This window comes from Muntiacus reevesi, chromosome 3 (genome assembly GCF_963930625.1).
Source record: "Muntiacus reevesi chromosome 3, mMunRee1.1, whole genome shotgun sequence".
Classification (NCBI taxonomy): Eukaryota; Metazoa; Chordata; class Mammalia; order Artiodactyla; family Cervidae; genus Muntiacus; species Muntiacus reevesi.
In genome coordinates, this window is record NC_089251.1 from 133,354,406 (window position 1) to 133,377,071 (window position 22,666).

General features: G+C 35.5%; 1 protein-coding gene across 1 annotated transcript in view; it reads left to right on the forward strand.

The window, feature by feature from the left end:
* ABCA12 (ATP binding cassette subfamily A member 12) overlaps positions 1-22,666 on the forward strand; it is a 191,089-nt gene that overhangs the window by 122,528 nt on the left and 45,895 nt on the right. Inside the window, exons 20-29 of the mRNA XM_065927669.1 lie at positions 1,864-1,954; positions 4,042-4,221; positions 4,785-5,100; positions 7,845-7,959; positions 15,584-15,913; positions 16,965-17,034; positions 17,120-17,254; positions 18,124-18,279; positions 19,192-19,378; positions 21,311-21,529. Coding sequence (XP_065783741.1) covers positions 1,864-1,954; positions 4,042-4,221; positions 4,785-5,100; positions 7,845-7,959; positions 15,584-15,913; positions 16,965-17,034; positions 17,120-17,254; positions 18,124-18,279; positions 19,192-19,378; positions 21,311-21,529 — 1,799 coding nt within the window. The remainder of the gene's footprint in view (positions 1-1,863; positions 1,955-4,041; positions 4,222-4,784; positions 5,101-7,844; positions 7,960-15,583; positions 15,914-16,964; positions 17,035-17,119; positions 17,255-18,123; positions 18,280-19,191; positions 19,379-21,310; positions 21,530-22,666) is intronic.

Below are 22,666 nucleotides of genomic sequence, written 5' to 3' on the forward strand. Positions count from 1 at the left end.
TGAACAGATAACAATCCCACACATATTATTTCATTAAGGAAAGTTTGGCTGGCTAAAGAAGTGAATTAACAAGGGACATGATCTATGCATAATAGTTCCAAAGTACAGTAATTTGGTAAGAAGAAAATTCTGTGACCATGTTCATAAAGGGATCATCATTCAATTCTGTGACCATGTTCATAAAAGTATCACCATCTAGTGGGAGTATCTTTATTCTGTTCTAGACCAAAATAAATTATTATCCTCAATTATTGAGGAACATTTATTTCTGAAAATGTGTATAGAATTTGATATTTCAAAATTTTAGTACATGACCTGGCTTTGTCATTGTGAACTCATAGGCAAATGACTTAAAATACTTTTTACAGTTTATGAAACTCTAAAATGGGTCTATTGATAACTTCCTCACAGACTTGTGAAGATTACGTTGTGTGGAAGCATTTGAAAATGATATTCTATATCATAGACAGGATTGAGTGTAACAAGAGCAATAAGAGAATGGAAATAATTTGATGGATCATCTCTGACTTGGAACTAACATAGTGCTTTGTTTATTAGTAATGCTCTGATTCAGATTTTCTACAATGAGCAAATTCCTAGTAAATAATTAGATTTTAAAGAACTTGGGTTATCATGGTATATAGCTGTGTGATAGCCATCTGTCTTCATTCTGCCAACTACTCCTAGGCTCCTTAGAAGCTATATGTTTAGCAAATTAATTATATTATATATGCTATATTAATACATATTACTCTTAATCATTTACCTTCATGATAACAAAATGAGATATTGGTAAGAAGGACAGAATAATAAGTGGTACTGAACTGTCTTCTAAAAAGAAAACAACATAAGCCTAGCTCACATAAAAACTAAGTCATGAATTCATATATAAGATGAATAAACATTTCTTTAATCAAGTTGAAGTCTCTCTCTTCAACTTTCCCTTTGACCCTTATTAATTGTACATTCTTAAGGAATTTACATAGCTTCTTGAGTCCTAGCCTTGTCATCTATTAACTGGGGATAGTAATAGTACTTATGTCTAGTTATTAGGGAAAACTAAGTGAGAAAATTAAGATATATTCTATTAGACAGTACCCAGCACATAGTAAGAACTCAGTAAGTATTACCTAGTAGGTAACTTCAGTGGTAGAAGTTATGTCTCCTAATTTGGAAGGTAGCTATAAGAGTCTTTATATTTTAAACAGTTTTAAAAAAATTTTCAGTCTTGCCATCAGTATGGAGTAATTTAAAGTTTTATGATCAGTTAATTTTTTCTGTGTTCACCTAGCTGCACTTATTACAGAATAAAACAATACCATAATAATTTGCATTTGACTAGTCTGATTAGATTCTACTTTACAGAAAAGTAACCTGAAGCTGGAAAAGGCTGAGTGCTTGCTGAAAGCCTCACAGCCAGGAAATAGTAGGACTAGAATATAAATCAGTTGTGATGTCAAATTCCACGTAGACATCACAGTTTTTAAAGCCTCCTTTGTTTGTTTCAACTGAACAAAGTTCAATTATGAACCATCAAAATTCTATAATGTATGTTAAAAACAATTGATATAGTAGCTATGGGGGAAAAGTGTTTTCAGTTAAACATGGTTTCCCAATGTTGTTAATTATGGTTATATCTGGCTACTTCTACATGGTGACAAATTTGTGTCTACACAGGAGCAAAAACTCAGAATTAACAGTCACACACCTTCTCTTTTTCTCAAAGATTTATATGGGAGCTTTTACAAGATGATGGACTGAGAATGCCCAGTAGTGATACCTCATTTCACTGTGGTGTTATTAAAGAGACAGTGATTAAACATGTCCTTATGTTGAAACTGACTCCCTATTATTGTTTGTTAGAATACTCTAAGGAATCCCTTTGTGCAAGTTTTTGTAAAATTCTCCGTGGGACTTGATGCTGTTGAACTTTTGAAACAGATAGATGAACTCGGTGAGTCCAGATTCAAAAAACCTTTATTTACCTGTCATGTCAGAAATGTGAAAAGCATTGTCCCATATAAGATCTTAAAGTCTTATCCATCCTTTTTCTAGCAAATTGTACAGTTAAACGTAATGATTATTTGGATACCCATTTCCTGTAGTTGGTCTCAATAATTATAATGCAATGTATTCCCTGTAAATGCAGCTTGTCCTTCAATCACAGGTAGATTTCTACCAGAGGACACTTTTTGGGGGTAACTTGGTGAAAAGCAAGTCTCTAAAAACAGAAGATGAAACGGTTTATTTCTGCTACATTTATAATTTTTTATCTCCACTGGCCTTAGTATTGCTTTGACTAATTCAGAATGTAACCAGAAGAGGCTATAGAGTGAGAAAAACAAAAGCAATGTGGAGACTCAAGAGAAAATAAACCTAAATCACTGTTCAAGGTCAGCTCCTCCTCTCATGATCATTTAAAAGGGACAGGCAGGAGAGATCAAAGAAAGCTGTCTGAACTTATGCATTCCCTCTACCACATTCCTACCCTCAACCTAAGGGATGCAAGATATGTAATTCAGTCTGTGTCTGATTCCTGGTTGCTATGCAACCATGGGTAAGAGGAAGGGATTGAAAACATCAGAATTTGCCAGCAGTAGAGCTAATGACCCTCTTTCTCCTCTCCAGCGCTACTGGGACTTAAGTGATTTAAGTTGTAAACCAGTGGGGAGGAATTATGCCTATTTATATTGTATATAATTGTATGTATTTTATGATATCAACCTTGTTTGATTAAATAAAGATATTAGTGATTTATCCTCTAAAAGTATCATTTGGCTAAGGAAACACTTGATCAAAATATCAGGGATAAACTATAAAGTTCTTAGATAGTTTTTTTCATTCCTAACTTTAGATATAGGAAATGAGTCTCAGAGTTTAAAATAAGGTTAAAATGACCATATAAGTGAGACTTTCTATCTGTATAATTGTATACTTAATTTAATATCAAAGAGATTTTATACTGTTCGAATTTAAAGGCCATTGACTTTATAGCTCTTTGATTCCATCTACCAGCATTTCTGAAGAATCCTTTGCAGGTGTGTTGATTTTCAGTGGCCGCTGGAGGCCACTATTCAACCACAGTTTTACCCCTCCCCCACAAACATCTACATCAAGCAAAACATTTCATTTTAAGTTATAATAAGAGATGTCCTTTAAGAAGCTGCCCTCTGTGAGAAATTTAATCTTCTATTGGATGATGATAGAGACACGTTTGGGTTCTGTAAAGAGGAATTTATGACATTCACAGCCTTCTCAGTATTCATGATCAAGTCAGTGAAAATTTAATTGGCCAAGTGATTTATGAACTTACAATTTTATATTTACCCTTTGTCTCAGTTGATTTCCTCATAAAGATTCATGAAATTGAAGAGCAATTAAATTCTTTTTCTTCAAGAGTAATTACCTGAAATAAAATCTTGATCATCTAGATTAATACAGATATGAGTAGAGATAACTCACAGAAGACTTTAAATCAAACAATATCAGAAAGTTGTAACTATGTGTCATAGATTGTCACAGCCTCCTAAGAAGTGCTTCTGTATTACAACTTATTGAATGATATTGTTTATTTGTTCCACACACTCTGCATAGACTTTCGTTGCTTAAATTCTTACATCAACACTCCCCAAACAAAGCAAGCATTTCTGTTTATTCAAACTTTTCACCTCTAGTTTTTAGTTTTCTTCCTAAATAATGCAGCTAGAATAATTTTAAAATTATTCACCTTTAGTCTTTGGTTAATTAAATTGTAGCAGGGGAGAATTAGCTTTTGAATTAGCTTGTACTGAGCATGCATGCATACATTCTTTGTATGAGTTTACTGTATCTATATCTAATTCAAAATTCTTTTCAGTAAGCATTTGCACAACTGGCTACATCTTCCCAGATATAGAGTACTTGACATTTTTAGAGTAAATTCTGCAAGTTCATATTATTTATTATCTAGTTTAAGGTTTAATACTTACCAAAAAATCAGTATTTTTGTCCCATTACTACTAAAAACATTATAATATGCTTTGTGTCTTTTTTCTTCTTTAGATATTCTAAGGCTGAAATTAGAGAACAGCATTGACCTCATTGATCAACTTAGTATACTATCTTCCCTGACAGTGAATATTTCCTCCTGTGTATTATATGACCGTATTCAGGCAGCAGAAAGCATAGATAAAATGGAAAGAGAGGCTAAAAGACTCTACAAAAGCAATGAACTCTTTGGAAGTAAGTGTTATTCTACTAGAATTTGAGCTTTTTTTTGTACTAAAATTGGCCAAATTCTTCCCGTCACTTCTTTCATCCAGACCTCAAAAAAAGTAGTCAGGGCTGGGGCGAGTGCACTGTCCCCTTTGATGTCCTTGGAAATAAGAACCTTTCATGTCGTCAACCAACTATCTTGGTTGAGGAGACTTCAATATGTGTGATTTTGTTGATATGGTTAAAATTAAAGCTGAAAAGAATTACATATTACAGGGTAAAGTTGAGTCCATCCTTATAATCAGTCCAGATTATTCATTTTAATGTATATCTGTGTTTAATTTCAGTAAGTGGCTTAGAGTGAAATATTTAATCTGACCACTTAGTTTGTGATTATATTCTCAAACTCCTGCTTTGAATCTCTGAGATTGTCACTTTCATTTAACCATCTTTTCTATAAATTAATAGTCTGAACTTACTGTCACATTACTAACTCAATTGCCTGTTTGGCTGCCCCCACGTGGACCCTCCAAACAAAGAATAATGTCAACCATAAAATAACCTTTCTGATTTTACCATTTTATTTTTAGGTGTTATTTTTAAGCTTCCTCCTAATAGCAGCCGGCACAGAAGCTATGACTCTGAAAACGTCTCTCTTCCTCCAGTTGTAAAATACACCATCCGCATGAGTCTCAAGACCTCACAGACCACAAGAAACATTAGAGCCAAGATTTGGGCCCCAGGGCCACACAATTCTCCATCACACAACCAGATCTATGGCAGGGCTTTTATCTACTTACAGGATAGTATTGAAAGAGCAATTGTTGAATTGCAGACTGGAAGGAACTCCCAGGAAATAGCTGTCCAGGTCCAAGCAATTCCTTATCCCTGCTACATGAAAGACAAGTAAGTCCATGCACTTGCAGGCATTTTATATAATCAACCACTTTTTTTGGAATTCATTTCTTCTCATTCATTCACATGTTATCAAATGGAAGGGATTGTATTGACCAAATATTTCAAATGCTTATTTCCAGGGAAAGGTTCACAGTATAGGACCAGCTCACTATAGCTGCTGACTGTTACCCAAATGATGCTAAAGTTCTTACCAAATGATCCATGTTTTCTTTATCATAACCCATACCCTTCCAAGTACTTTGGCCCCAAAGTTAGGAGCTTGACTCCACACCTGAGTACATCACTGCATGATTTTGATGTTACCCACTGGTTTTACTTTTCTCTAGTCAAATGAGAGTATTAAACAAAATAATCTTAAAATCCCTTCCAACTCTCAAGTTTAACTAAAAATCTGTGAGTGAGGGTTTAGTTTTAAGGAAAAAGTTTAATAAAACACAATATTGATCAACTCTCTAAGATAAACATTATGCTATCTGAAACTACTTGGTAGCAATCTTTCTCTAAAATGTTTTTTCTAAGTCAACAAAAAATGTAAAGATCCTGCTTTTAGAAAGTTGAATTTGAACAGAATTTGCCAGTCAGGTGGGCACTGGATGGTTCCTCCATGTCTGACCACAGTGAGACAATAAGGTTGGAGGGCTAAGTTTTTCAAGCTCATTCTCCTATACAAAATCTTGAGGTTGAATATCACTTTAAACAAATTGCACTTGTTATTCAGCCCAGTTATGGCAGTTTATATACAATTCAGAGGAGTCTCTTTTGTTTGTTTTGTTTTTTTCTGTTTCTATCAATGCTTCTGTCTCCTTTGGCTGCTTCAAGAGCATTAGAGGAGATGAGTTTATGTAGCCCTTTGTGCAGCAGTGATACGGGATGACAGGATTCTGTCTTCCTGACAGGCGAGGATTCTATCAGCCTGCTGTCAAGGTCAGCCACTTCTGAGCAGCCAGTCCAGACCTTATTGCATGAACCATGAGTGACTTGCAACAGCTTGCATCAATAGTAGAGACCTGTGGGTTCAATTAAATGAAAATCCTCGTCTGTTTTCCTGCTGACTTTTTTCCCCTTGTAAATTTTAGTACCTAGAATGGTGGGAACCTGGATGTGTCTTTTGAGAGTAAAGTAGCTGTACTTTGCATTCTTCATGGGAGTACAAACTAACATCTCAACGTACACATATAAAGTCTTTGTTGCATACAAAGTGCTTTCACATATATTAGTTCATTCGTTCTACCAAACAACCTCATAAAATGAGAACAAATATTATCAGCCACACTTTCCAGATGAAAAAATTGAAATCCAAGCAAATTGCCCAAAGTTGAATACTTGTTACTGCACTGGTCCTTAAGTTACAAACCAGAATTTTCTCCTTCATACTATATCAAACCTAAAATACACAGTCACTTGAAGAAACATTAGTGGAGGGTTGTTATTAATGAATGAAGTCCTTTGCCTAATTCTAGAGCCAGAAACAGCATCAAGGCTGGACTTGATCCAAGACAAAATTCATTCAGCAAATATTCTTTAAGTGCTTTCCCCATGCCAGACAGTTCCTCAGGAACCAAAAGAAACTGGATATGGCCCCAACCCTCATTCCCCGCCCACCAAAAATCCTTCATATCCCTGATGGTGATGCACTTCTGATGCTAAAGTGAAACTGAATGATGGTGATGTCATGTTCCATTAATATTTGCATTTTTCACGGGGAACTTGAAGGTAATTCCTTGGCGTTTTAGATTAAATAGAAAATGGCCTTGGGACATTTCTGCAAGTGAAAGCATCAGTGGAGCCCAAGGTGTAAAACAGCTCAATTTAGAGTTTCTCTCATTGAAAACTATTCCTTTGCCCTAGCCCATAGTCAGTGGCTAATGTAAGAATAATGGTTGTTAGAGTGTGGTTTCTGGACTGGCAGCTTCAGCTTTACCTGGGAAATCGTTTAAAATGCAAATTCCTCACCCCACCTCAGATATAACAAATCAGAAGCTTAGGGGTGGGGCCCAGAAATCTGTTTTAATGAGCCCTTCAGGTGATTCTGATGTATGTTCAACTTTGAGAAACACTTCATTTGAACATTCAGGTATTGTGGGCCAACGATTCAGGAATATATTTGGGTCCAGTTGTCTTCCAATGACCTGCTAGTTTAGCACATTACCAGAAAAAAAAAACAAAAACATTTCTATACTGTTTATGAAACATCCCCTAGAGCATTAGTTTGAGGAATCCAAGTTCTTTGCATTTTAAATATTATTTGAGTTTTATTTTATTTCATTTTTGGAAATTTGGTTTAATAACTATGAGCTTCTGAAGAGTAGTAAATACAGTAATTAGAGAAAATACAGCTTTTAGCTAGATAAACCAATCATTATCTAACTTTGAATCTGCCTTTTAGATAAGAATTTAGTTTAGACAGAAGGCCTTACAGCTTTGCAGTTATATCTATAGAATAATTATTTTCCTGAACAGGACATACTCAGTCACCCTTTAAACAATTTGGCAATTTTATCTAACAATCTAGAACTGTTTTACTCTTGTAGCGTTGTGGCAAGAAAATCATGTACCTACCGTTAAGTCAGCTTCACACTTCATAAATAAAATAGTCATATTAATAATTAATCTCAGTATTAAAAAAGGAGCATAATTTCAATGTAGGAGGGAGTGTGTTCTTTGTATATTACAATCAGCAAATGTGGCATTCATTTTGGTCACTGAATTTTTGTTTTTGTTTTTCCTTACAGCTTCCTAACCAGTGTCTCTTATTCTCTTCCAATCGTGCTCATGGTTGCCTGGGTTGTATTTATAGCTGCATTTGTAAAAAAGCTTGTTTATGAGAAAGACCTCCGGCTTCATGAGGTATGTTGAGAATCTCTTATTACAAATAAGTTCTACTTGTATATATAATTAATGACTATGATTTTCATAATACCTGAGCAAACTCAAGAAAGTCTGACCTATATCTGGTGAATTAGATGGAAAAATATTTTATAAATCATTAAGACAGGTGGTATGGCAATATTTTGTATTCTGAAAAAATTCCATAGAAGTTGTCTTTTAAGTGTTTCTGAAAACCAAAATCTGAATAAATCTGAATAAAATCTGAGTACAGTTTACAATTCTGACAGTAATTTTTGCCCAAGAAGTTACCTGTAAGACTTAGGCTTTAAAAGAGGAAGTTTAAGTGCTAATAATAATAACTACTAAGGCAGGAAAACTGTTGGCATAGTATTTAAGTCCAAATGAAGATATATAGATATTATTACAGATATAGATATAGGTATAGGTATAGATATAGATATGGACATGGGCAAAGATATATGTCTTGTTTCAGCTCTCAGAAAGCAGACTCTCATTCTAGTATACCTTGTCTCCTTCAAGTCTCTCTGGCTGATTTGTGATTTATAGAGACTAAGAATTTCATGTTATGCGACTGATTATGTTAATAATATGACGATGAAACACATGACTTGGGATGTAAAGCATGATCTCTTCTGGAGCATATTCTTCATCATTATCCTCAAATTCAAAATATCTTCTTTTTAGGATTTATGAAACAGCACTGTGTGATTTTTGGATTGTATTGCAATAGAATTATTTTATCTGCTAATCCTATAATGAACCCATTCTTAACACTCACTCATGAAGTGAAAAGATAGGGGAAATGTTTCAAAACCAGGGCACAATAATTATTGCAAGACCTGCCTGACAATCTGAAATAATGAGATTAGAGTAACCTGTTAGCCCTTGTACTTTTCAGACTTACATTTCCAGTGCTTTTAAGCAATTGATTATTTCTCCTTACACAGTACAAAACACTGCTTCATGTTTTTGTTAGCTCAACTTCAGACTTCCAGAGTTGTCCTAGAGTTTGAGCCTATGCTTTTTCAGTTCAGTTCAGTTCAGTTCAATTCAATCACTCAGTCATGTCTGACTCTTTGCGACCCCATGAACTGCAGCATGCCAGGCCTCCTTGTCCATCACCAACTCCCAGAGTTTACTCAAACTCATGCCCACTGAGTCAGTGATGCGATCCAACCATCTCATCCTCTGTCGTCCCCTTCTCCTTCTGCCCCCACCCCCTCCCCAGCATCAGGGTCTTTTCCAGTGAGTCAACTCTTCACATGAGGTGGCCGAAGTATTGGAGTTTCAGCTTCAACATCAGTTCTTCCAATGAAAACCCAGGACTGATCTCCTTTAGGATGGACTGGTTTGATCTCCTTGCAGTCCAAGGGAATCTCAAGAGTCTTCTCCAACACTCCAGTTCAAAAGCATCAGTTCTTCAGTGCTCAGCTTTCTTTATAGTCCGACTCTCACATCCATACATGAACATCCATCCAAACATGAAAAACCATAGCCTTGACTAGATGAACCTTTGTTGGCAAAGTAATGTCTCTGCTTTTTAATATGCTGTCTAGGTTGGTCATAACTTTCCTTCCAAGGAATAAGCGTCTTTTTATTTCATGGCTATAGTCACCATCTGCAGTGATTTTGGAGCCCCCAAAATAAAGTCTCCCACAGTTTCCACTGTTTCTCCATCTATTTGCCATGAAGTGATGGAATGGGATGACATGATCTTTGTCTTCTGAATCTTGAACTTTAAGTCAACTTTTTCACTCTCCTCTTTTGCATTCATCAAGAGGCTCTTTAGTTCTTCTTCACTTTCTCCCATAAGGGTGTTGTCATCTGCATATCTGAGGTTATTGATATTTCTCCTGGCAATCTTGATTCCAGCTTGTGCTTCCTCCAGCCCAGCATTTCTCATGATGTACTCTGCATCTAAGTTAAATAAGCAGAATGACAATATACAGCCTTGACATACTCCTTTTCCTATTTGGAACCAGTCAGTTGTTCCATGTCCAATTCTAACTGTTGTTTCCTGACCTGCATTCAAATTTCTCAAAAAGCAGGTCAGGTGGTCTGGTATTCCCATCTCTTTCAGAATTTTCCACAATTTATTGTGATCTACACCGTCAAAGGCTTTAGCAATAGTCAATAAAGCAAAAATGGGTGTTTTTCTGTAACGTTCTTGCTTTTTTTGATGATCCAGCAGATGTTGGCAATTTGATCTCTGGTTCCTCTGCCTTTTCTAAAACCAGCTTGAACATCTGGACGTTCATAATTCACGTATTATTGAAGCCTGGCTTGTAGAATTTTGACATTACTTTACGAGTGTGAGATGAGTGCAATTGTGCAGTAGTTTGAGCATTCTTTGGCATTGCCTTTCTTTGGGATTGGAATGAAAACTGACCTTTTCCAGTCCTGTGGCTACTGTTGAGTTTTCTAAATTTGCTGGCATATTGAGTGCAGCACTTTCACAGCATCATCTTTTAGGATTTGAAATAGCTCAACAGGAATTTCATTACCTCTACTAGCTTTGTTCATAGTGATGCTTCCTAAGGTGACCTTCAGCTGTGTATTTCAGTTATAATTTGGTAAAAGTCTCATCAACTTGTTTGAGCCCTGTTGTTTTCAGGACGGTGTACAATGTTCTCTTAACCCCACTTTAGAAGCTCAAATCCATGTCCTGGACCATAACTTTGGTTGCAAGCTTGTACCTTATATTTTTCTGTCTGAGTCCTAGTACTCAGAAGTGAACCTTTACAAATTAAAGGAAAACTCTGAAGTAGAAGACTATGATAGGCTCTGAGTTCTTTTCTACAGCAAAATAAATATCTACCTTAAAATGTTAGAAATGCAGTAAAGATGTGCATATGTATATACATGTGTTATGTATCTGTCTATTCTATATGTGTGTGTGTGTGTGTATGTATAATACAGGCATATTATATTATTTTGGTTTAAAAATAGTACTCTGAATGTATCTATGGATGTCACCAAAAAATATCAAAGCTCAATAAAGAGTTTTTCTCAATAGAAGATATGAAAGGCATTCTTAATGGTGAACTAGTTTCTGTTTGGTAGCTCTGTGTCTTCATTTTGCAGGCATCCACTTTCAAAATTTAACCAGCTAGTCTTGGAAGTCAGAGTTACATAGTGGAAGATTATTGAACTTGGAATCAGAACATCAGGATCTGAGTCTTTCAGTTCATATTCATTTGTGCCCAATCCCTAAACTCTTTGAGTCATGTCATCTAGACTTTATTCAGCATTATATTTCCAGAATGTACTTTCTCACTGCCAGAACAGAAGAGGCATTCAATTATTCATTTTTTATCAATTCAAAGATAATGATTTTTTGTTCACCTTTTAAAGCTTCTGAAATTGAGATATATTTGATAGGGTGTCATAATTCATTTGGTAGTGATTTTTCTTTCTTGTGGCAGTTAAAGTAATGACATATCTTAAAATTAGCAGTGTCCTAAATTTAAAGGAATACGATCTACTTGTGAGATGAATTGATGGAAGCAGAATATTCCTAATACGCCTGCTTACCTCCTTCCACCACTGACAGTTCTAAACTAGCCTCCTCCTTTTTCAAGATGAAAAAGCTGAGCCCAGAAACTGAGAGATGACTTGTTAAAAACTATACATTAGTGAATGGTGGATCTGAACTGGCTTTTTTTTAACCCCAACAGACAGTGTGTGTGTGTGTGTGTGTGTGCGTGCTCGCGCGCCCGTGCACACACACGCGTTCATCTCTGTGTTGTATTTGGTTAGAGTAATTTTTGGTTAATAATAATTACAAGGCATGCCATTTCTTGAACTTTGCCATGCTAAACTTTTTTTTTTAACTAACAGCTTGTTTATTTTATTTTATTTATTTTTTTACTGAAAATTGATGTATTATATTGTGCAAATTTAAGGTGTACAAACTGTTGATTTGATACATTTATGTTTTGCAGTATTATTTAGCACCCTAGAATTAACTTATACCTCTATCCACATCATATAGTTATCTGTTCTTTTATGTAGTGAGGACAATCAAGATATGTTAACAGTTCTTTAGCACTTCTGACCAGTCCTTTTCCATATCGTAACTACCTTCCCTCTCACAATTTTATTTTAGTATCATAGACTATTTAGGACTTTTGAAGATAATGGTGGATAATCTCTTAGATTATCAGCAACTTAAGATCATTTCTTAGTATTATCATTTTAATATTCACTAAGATCTAAAGCTGCCCATTCTTTACTTCCTTCTCATTCCAATTGAATAAAAAAGTAAAAACAAAACAAAACACCTTTTTTCCTTCTGTAATTGTTCTCACATTTAGACATAGAAATCAGGTCAGTTGCTAATTCGATGAAGGCATTCATCTTTGACCTCATTATGGTATGATTCTAGTAAATTCCTTTAACTTATTAAAGAGACTTAGTACAAATACTAATGCCCAAGAAGTTTAGTGATAAAATTAATCATATGGTTAGAAAACTATTTCAAAATGCCCTTCAGTTGAGCTTTATTCTGCATTTCTTGCTTTTTAAAATTAAAATATAAAACTACACAAAGGCTTATTTTATTATCACACAGAGGAGTTGCTTTTCACACTATGTTCTTATTTTTATGGTTATTTTCATCTATTTGGTCTAAAATAAGTCATTTATGGGGATTTCATTGTTTATATTCAGTTTGAGACAAAATTTTGGAGTCCTCTCTCTCAGTTCAGACAGGTAACCTAAAATATCTGTAGTCTGAAGAATGATTGCCAAAATTCATGCGAAAGTCTGTAGTTCTGTAGTACTTCACTTGAGGCAATTTTTTTGTCTCCTTTTTTTGAATACCAGTTTACTCCTTTTTATGTCTTATTGGTATATACTATTCATCCTACTAGTGAGAATATGGAATATTCCAAGTAATGATCACAATAGCCTTTATATCCTACTAAAAACAATAACATAAATATCTATAACAGAATATAAAATTTGAAGTACAAAAATGTTATTATTAATCAGTTCTTGACATTCTTGTTGAATGAAAACATTGCTGTCAAGTAAATATATGTATATTTATGATTTCTTTTCTTGACAGTATTTAATTTCAGTCCCTGTGCATAAGCTTCTCTTGAATGTGATGACTCATTTATCTAAAATCTCACAGAATCTCTTTCTTGAAGCAGAGTTTGATCACTGTGCAGAGGGGTTTTCCTGAGCAACAGGTGATCAGATATGATGAGTTGCTCCAGTAGGTTTGGGAGACTTGAGACAAGTGGCTGTTTAATGACAAAGCTGGCACTTGCATCTGTCACTCTGAGGAGACACCAGCGGCATCCAAGACAGCGCAGCCAGTCGTTCTGTCGGCCACCTTCCATTAGCAAGCTTGGTCTTGTTGATTATCACAAAGTTGGCAGTGAATCTGGATAATTTATGGATGACCTACATGCACTCATTGCTTTTTCTCTTTATGTATAACAGCTGTTCTTCTCATGGCATAAAATCCTGAAGTTTAACTCTGAAGTTTGATGCTAGAATGCTAAGTGGTAAACACTGTTGGAAGCACCTAATCTGTTCTGTTTTGATAAAAAACAATGATCAATCTCCAACTTTTACCAATTCTTGGGAATATAAATCTGATCTTGAGCCTTGAAAACTTCCAAATTACCATGATAAACACCTTTACTCCTGCTCTTTGGGCTTGCTAAATTATTTTTAACAAGGCTATGAATGGAGAATTTTCTAGATATATAAATGTTTTATACTGAAGCGATCTACTGTCACAGAAGGAAAACACGTTTATAAACATGAAGTCAGCTCTATTTCATGTCCTTGATAGCATTCTGGATACTTCATATCCACTTTGTAAAATATAGTGATACTGCCTCCTCCTGACGTACATTGCTGTTGGGTGGAGGAGAAAATTTTTGTATAGGCCAAATGAAATTAAGTGGTGAATATCAGCTTTCGGGTAGTTACATGGGTTCTATAACTTCCCCTTTAATTATATTCAAATAACATTAAACTCAGTAAAAACATCAAAATACAAATAATGGGAAAGGCCAAAATACCAAAAAAATTGGTATCTCTGAAATGAAGGCATCGAACATGACACAGTAATTTTGTAAATTGGATGGGGTACAGGGAAATGGCTAAAATAAGATCTATGAGGTCTCTTTCACACCAAAATCTAATTTTCTTTTCAATGATAGATACATAGCAATTGGATAAAACCTTCCATAGTGAATCTTCACTCCATGCTGATTTTTTTTTTTTTTACTTTGACACACACATCTATTCCTATAGAAACATAGGTTGAATCTTTACTGCAAAGTGTGCAGGGTCTGGGAGGAAAGAAGTAGTATGGAGAGAAGAGGGTGAGGAAAAGGGCAAAGTTAAGAGGAGAAGTCACAGGACTTCCTTAGTGGTGATTAGCTTAAGGCCCACAGCTTAGACTAGTGGCAGTCAGGTAGCTGTTTCCATGGTAACAACTGGAGCAACAGCATTATCAAAATGTGATAAATTGCAAAGGCAGAAAGTAAAAATCACTATTTTGTTTGTATAGTAAAAGATTTGGCACATTCCCTATTTTTTTTCCTAGACAAGTTAGATTTAAAGGGGAGGACATTGTACATCATTGATTTTTCAAAAAAAAAAAATAGTGGATTACAAAGCTGCCAGTGGAACATTAATTTTGTTCTTTTTAAGATGGAATATTAGATTCATAAGCTTACTATTAATCAAGAGTTGTTACAACTAGAAACCAGGTACAAATTCAAGTCACCGATTCAAAACACCCAAGGTCCTGGGGGCTTCAGATCATTCAGAATCCTTTTGAGTTAACGCAAAAACACCTCATGTTGGTCTGTCTTTCCACCTTGATGGAATGCCTTGACCACTAGGGATATCACTGAGATAATACAGAATATCAGTTGAGAGAGAGGTATAGATTATCTGAGATGCATGTGTTCATTTTGGGTGCATGGACTTTGTTTTTTTTTTAAAAAACAAAGATAACAAACCTGACCTAGATTGTTAGTGATTTTAAGGATAGGGAAATTGTGCCAAAAAGCAGATAGTCTTCTTCAAAGTTTGCATAGTTAAGCATCTTAGGAATCTGGTCTACTTTATTTCTTACAGGAATGTGAATAATTATTGTGTTGTTCATTAATGTTTAGTTGAGAATAATGGAGTTTTATTATCTCAGTCCATACACTGAATTTGAAATAAATCATGAGTTTTCACCAACTTGAAATATCCTTACCTGCACAAATATCAAATTCATGTTGTAAAATTCTGCAGGGGATACCATAAATTTTTGTGTCTATTCTCAACTAGTTTAATCTGGAAACATCACTTAGATACCAGTTATAAAATGAACTTGTCAAAAAATAAAACAAACCTCACCATTCAAATCATTCATTACATTGGGGCAGTCTGGGAGCTACAATCTAAGATGGGCTGAACTAAACTGCCATGTTAATGTCACATAGTGAGCGTGGACAAATGCTATACTTAGAAGCATCATTAAAATGCCTAGTTTCTTGTGTTTGAGGAGTCTGGTGGACATTTTGGAATGGTACAGGAATAATTGTCATCTGAGAATATATTAGCTTAAGAAGAAACTAAAACATTTTCGTTTCCACAGTACATGAAGATGATGGGCGTAAACTCCTGCAGTCACTTTTTTGCCTGGCTCATCGAGAGTGTTGGATTTTTACTGATTACCATCGTCATCCTCATCATCATACTCAAGTTTGGCAATATTCTTCCTAAAACAAATGGGTTCATTTTGTTCCTGTATTTTTCGGACTACAGCTTCTCAGTTATCGCCATGAGCTATCTGATCAGTGTCTTCTTCAACAGCACCAACATTGCAGCTCTGATTGGAAGCCTCATTTACATCATTGCCTTTTTTCCATTTATTGTTCTGATTACAGTTGAAAATGAGCTGAGCTATGTAATAAAAGTATTCATGGTAAGTCAGCTGTCACAACCGAGTGGCCAGGGTATGAAAGGACTGAACTTTTTTGTGTGTGTTTAGACCCTCTAAATGTACAAGTTCAGTAATTATAAAATATGCACAACTGTCCTAATCATTGTCTACCATACAAACATAAGACTATGAAAAGAAAACTTTTCCTCCACTGTTTCTAAAATCATAATAGATGATGCTGTAAGAAAGAGCAGTTAAAATGTAATATATATTGTTTTGAAGATCATCAAGAATTCTGACTTATCTCTGGCCCAGTTCCATAAATATCTTAGAACCTCTGTTACTGGCATTGTTCTCATATATGACTAATTCTTGTGGCTTTTAAGACATGTAACCTACAGGCATAAATACAAATGAGCTGATAGCATATAATCAATTTTGAATTCTTTTCTGCTTTTTCAATTCAAAGTACCAAATTAATTTAAGAATTTTAATGAAAGCATTAAGTTTACTGATATTGATATTTGGAAAGCAGAAGTAAAGTTCACCATTGACTGAGGCTCATATTAGAACTTGTTTGTGGAAATAGAAAGGGATAAATAACTCATTTGACATTGGCCACCTTGTATTTAAACAACATTTAAATTTTTAATTTGTTGCATTATAAGTACTCAATTGACATTTTAATATGTTTTCATGCATAAAACTTATATTACTTGAAGACAATCTATGAAGTTAAAACATCTTCTGGCCCCTAACATTTCATTTGATGTTAACCTTACTTTGCATTACTCTATAATTAGCAATTTTGTAAATTGATGAACAACATTTAATAAGTTTAGATATATACTTTGGATTTTTCACAAATATTTTCCAAGTTATAATTTCCTTCTTTTGTTTTCTGCTATTTCCTCCCCTCTCTTCCAAATTTGTAGTGTGCTTGGTAAGGGACCTCTGTGCTTTTAAATATGATTAGAGAGTTAGCGTCAGTTTTACCTATACAAGTGCCCAAAGTTTGAAGTAGGTTAAGACCTCTCTGGGTGAAATGTATGAAATCTACAGGAACTATCATTGTGGTTGATTTTATTCACAGAGCCTGCTGTCTCCAACAGCTTTCAGTTATGCAAGTCAGTACATTGCACGCTATGAGGAGCAAGGCATTGGTAGGTTCACTTTCTTTTCAACTGGATTTTATCTTTCACACCTACAAAATGTCTCACGGAAAAATAAATGTGTGTGTTCACTTAGGTCTTCAGTGGGAAAATATGTACAGTTCCCCAGTTCAGGATGACACCACTTCATTTGGCTGGCTGTGCTGTCTAATCCTAGCTGACTCTTTCATTTATTTCCTTATTGCTTGGTATGTCAGGAACGTTTTCCCAGGTATGATCATGCTTCCTACACATACATGATTTTCATGATTGTCATCATTATAAAACTGCTAATATATATTTTCTAATATTTTATTTGCCAAATATCATCTCCAAAAATACTTCAATCCCAAAACTAACCAAAATTTTCCAGGCTGAGATAATGCACCTTTGAATTTTTCCCTCTGATATTCCTTTAAAGGATAGAATGAATTAAGAAGCATGGAGTCCAGTCTTTCCAAATGGGAAGATGAGATATTATAAAGCAAAAAATCAGGTCTCCTAATTCTAAGGAGAATTTATCAAATTTAATGGAACAAGACCAGTGGGGTTCCCCTCCAAGGTCTCAAATTGTTAAAACTTCAACATGCTCAGAAGTTTTTCCATTAAGTTTTATTTATATTTGTACATTTTTTATTCTATGAATGGATGAAAGATTGTTACTCTACTCCAGTTATATAAAATTTCTGTAAAAGAGAAAAATGTGGAGACAAAGCAGATCAATGATTGCCTCTGACTTGGGTTGAAACCAGGAATTATTTGCAAAGCACATGAGATAACGTTTTGGAGTTATTGGAATCTGGGGATTGTTGTTCTGGTTGCAAAACTTTATTTACTAGAAATGATCACATTCTACACTTACAGTGATTAAATTTTATAGTATATAACTGTGCCCAGTGAAGCTGTTTATAAAGGAAAGAATTAAAAACTGGCTTTCTTTTTTACTTTACTTTGGAAACTGAGACAACTTTAGATTTATATAGTATCAAAAAAATGAAAATATTTCCTAAATACTGTGTAGTAAATACTGTTATTTAACTTCTGATGCTTAATGTTAACAACCAATTTAAAACCACTTTTCCTAATACATTTTTGTTACAGGCACATACGGTATGGCAGCTCCGTGGTATTTTCCCTTCCTTCCTTCCTATTGGAAGGAACGATTGGGATGTGCAGAAGTGAATCATGAGAAAAGCAATGGGCTTATGTTTACTAATATCATGATGCAGAACACCAACCCATCTGCCAATAAGACAAGTAGGTCAACAACATGCATTATTATGAGAGAAGTGATATAAAATTTACATGACTAGTGATTTTAATTATGTTTTTCTAAATGGTGAAATTATCATCCTCTTAGTCATGGATGAATATGTCTACACATATGTGTTTGGACTCATAGGGAGATTAAATCGTGGCTTTTTCTGGGCTCATTAACTCAGTTGGTTAGCATATGGTGCTAATTAGGCCAAGATTGCAGATCCCTTTGTGGTCCAGTTAGATTCACACAGAGAAAAATTTTGTTCCTTGGCCACACTCTGCACCCCTCACTCCAACCATCTGTCATTAGTCATAAGTAGTAACCAAGTAACAAGTGTGGATAATTTAGCATAATCCATCACCAACAAAGAACAAACAATTTAAGGCTTGTGACTTACTGACATTGGGTGAGCAGTGTCAGTTTTATAAAGTAAGGATGATCCATATAACTAGTTCTTTTGTGATGCATGAAGGAAATGTAGAGAGTAATTAATGAACTGATTCTATAACCACAGATCTGAGTAAGCGTTTTCCACTAAGTATAGACATTTATTCTATACATAGGTATCACCCTGTTCAATTGGAAGACCAAGTCTTAAACCTGTATTTTGAATATTTGAGATCTTTGATTTGAATAAAGGAGAATTCAGTATTATGATACTGTATTCTGAGACTACTTTTTCTGACAGAGACAAGTAGTATAAACCTTAGAGTGTGGTTCCAACACTCTCATTCATTTTTAAAACAAGTGAGAAGGCAGGAGACTATAATAGACCATTTATGTCTGGAATTATTTTTTACTTTGAGGCTTGTGTCTATAGTCTTCCATTTTTAATTAAGGAAGAGTCTAAATCTAGCTGCATTTTCTTTCCTTTTGAGCTTACAACTTTTCTCTTGATTTCTCTCCAGGTCCTGAATACAAGTTTTCCTCCAACATTGAGCCTGAACCTAAAGATCTCACAGTTGGGGTTGCTCTGCATGGGGTCACAAAGATCTATGGCTCAAAAATTGCTGTTGATAACCTCAATCTGAACTTCTATGAAGGTCATATTACTTCATTGCTGGGGCCCAATGGAGCTGGGAAGACTACCACGATGTATGTTACTTTTCAATACTTAGGTGTCATGGAAGCATATTACTTAATATTTCCTCAGTTCTTTCATAAAAATAGAGTTGTTACAGCTCCCAGATGGATTAAGATACCTCAGCTTGCTTACTGTAGAAGCAAGGTCCAACCTGTGAGCTCAAAGTCTGATCAGACCCACCAGATAGGTTCATTTTGGTCTACCTATTATTGACCCACTAGTACTCTTAAAATATTTTATTTCTGTGCCAGTATTTAAAAATAGGAGAGTTTTCAAATAAAAATAGACATTCCTGTCATCTCTTAAATATTAGAAAGTTTCGGCAACATTGGACCTGCAGGCTTAGATAGAAACAATTGTTTTGGACTTATTAGTGGCTGTTCTCAAAGAAGGTATCTGCTTTCTGGTTCATCCCTGCTCCCCACCAACTTTACTGCCTCATACATTTAGTCTGTTTCACTTATTTGCATTTTTATCCTGGCCTGTATACCAGTTTGGATTCACAAATCTTGATATACACACACTCAGCCCCATCTGCTCTATTAAATGGATTCTTTGCCTTGATTCGTGAAAGAAAGAAAAAAAAGAATCACTAGCTATCAGATATAGATCAAAAAGTTCACAAATAGTACATGGGCTGTTCTTCCTCTCTCTTCACTTAACTAGCATTTTCCTGTGTCCTAATGGAGAAAAGATTCGAATGGTTTTAAAAGTGACATTGTTTTGAAATTTTTTCTATGACTCACCTCCAGTGCTCCACTAGGCTTTGCTTGGAGTGAGCTCTAAGATGCTGCTGGTGTTCTAGCCATATTTGGGAAAAAGTATCCATTGTCAGATACGCTGTTTACTGTCATCATGAGTAAGCTCAGTGACTGCCAAAACATATTTTTCAGTAATTAATTTTCAGTAACTAAAAGGGGACAAAAGGGAGTTATGAAAAGAGCAAACAGGCAACTGCTCTCATTTGTATGACCTGTTTCAATGTAGAGTTGACTTTCTAGTGAGAATGTACTATGTTTGTGTTAAGTCTTTTCAATGGTGTCCAACTTTGTGACCCTATGGATTGTAGCCCACCAACCTCTTCTATCCATGGGGATTCTCCAGGCAAGAATGCTGGAGTGGGTTGCTGTGCTGAGAATACAGTGCTTAAAAATTAAGATTTCTAATAGGCAATAAGAGGACAATAAAGAAAAGGGATGGAGAAGGATTTTGATGAGGCTATAATTTTAGCTGAGAAAGTCCCCATTGTAGTTTTCTGAGTATAAAGAATGTACAAAGAAATATGTTACTTGATTTTAATGCATTTTTATGGGAAGAATCACACATTATATTGATTCCCTATTTAATCCACAATAGTCCTTTAAGAGCTATTATGTGTAAGACACTAGTTAGATGGTAAGAGTGGTACAAAAAAAAAAAATGTCCTTTCCTTGACTTCATGGGGCTTATATTTTAGTGGAGAAGATGGATATTAAATAACTGCCCAGTTTACTGACCATCTGAAATACGATGAGGAGTTCTGTAGGTAAGAATATTCTAGTCACAGGGTAGAGTGGGGGACTGAAGATGACCAGAATTCACATGGGAAATAGAAATTTGAGGCTTAATGGCCTCAAATGGGAACTACCTGATGCCAGAGATGTGTGGGAGTTTGCTGAAGAAGGGAGTGCATTTACAATTAAAAAACCCAACCCTTTCTGTCATTATTGCCACCACCACCCACCATTATCATCACGTGTAGTGCTTCTGTAACACTCTAAATTATTAGAAGCTTAAAGGCAATTTTAATTTTTACTCCCAATTAATCCGATTTTACTTCATAACTTGACCTGCCCTGGGAAGAGACAGTATAACATTTTTTGCTAACAACTGAGATATATTTAGTCCAAAAATCTAGATCAAAGTTTTGGTTCTCACCTAACTTATGGTTTCTTCATTTCCAGCTCCATGTTGACTGGACTGTTTGGGGCCTCAGCAGGTACCATCTTTGTTTATGGAAAAGATATCAGAACAGATCTGCACATTGTGCGGAAGAACATGGGCGTCTGCATGCAGCATGATGTCTTGTTCAGTTACCTCACCACCAAGGAGCACCTTCTACTCTACGGCTCCATCAAAGTTCCTCACTGGACTAAAAAGCAGCTGCATGAAGAAGTGAAAAGGTCAGATATGACAGGAATGAGAACATGTGCTGGTTAACTTCTCTCAAAAAGAAGTCAAGTTACAGTAATAATTCCAGTAGGAAAGAGTTTCTCAGGATACGACTATTTTCAGTTTTTCTACTTTTCTATTGTTGTATGCATTTAAGGGCCTATGGGTTTGTATAAGGGCCTATGAGAATTGTATACATTCTCCTCAGAAGCCAGTTATTACACTGGAAATAGCTGCCTTCATTTCTGGTTCATGCATTGCCGCCATTCCTGTGTTTCTAATCTCCATGGCCACCATACAAGTCTTAACTGGACCCCTGGCTCCACAGTCTATTCTTCAAAGAACAGACAGGGTGACCTTTTTAAACTACAGATTAGACCATGTCACTCCTCTGTCAAAGCCCTCTAATGGTTTCTCACCACATTCGTGTGAAACTCAGGAAAGTCCTTATCAAGGCCTATGAGACTCTTCCTGACCTGCCCCCAATCTCGCTTTTCATTTTATTTCCTTCTGCTTCGTCCCCATTCACTCCGCTCCAGGCATGCTCGCCCAGGTGCATGCTCGGTTATGCTGGGCCTGCTCCCACTTCAGGGCTTCCCATGTTCCCACTACTTAGAGCAGCCTTCCCCAGACAGCCCTTAGACTTACTCTGCCACCTTTCTGGTCTCTGCTCAAACATCACCTTCTCTGAGGGAGCCACCATGTGTAAAACAGATGCCTAAAATAGCACACCCCAGGCACTCATCTCATATACCCAGTGTCACTTGTTTTTTATTACATTTATCATAAAATAGCAAATTATAATCTTCTTGGGAGTGTGTTTATCAACTGAATTTCCCCTGCATTACTCCTGATACACAACCATACTGTGTCATCACCTTCTCGTGGGTTAGAAACATTATCTGCTCGATGCTGTTTCACAGCACCGAAAACACAGTCTGGCAGAAAACAGGCAGGGCCTCTAGATACGATACTTGTCAAATGAATGAATAAAATAATGAACCATATAGTCCTTATGGTGTTTTCTTAGTATTAATTTTGTACCTCCAACTAGTTGATAAACAACAGAAAACTATGTCATGAATCCTCAATAGTTTACCTTGCTGAGCACATAATAGTTGTTCAATGAATGCCTCTTATTTAGGGTA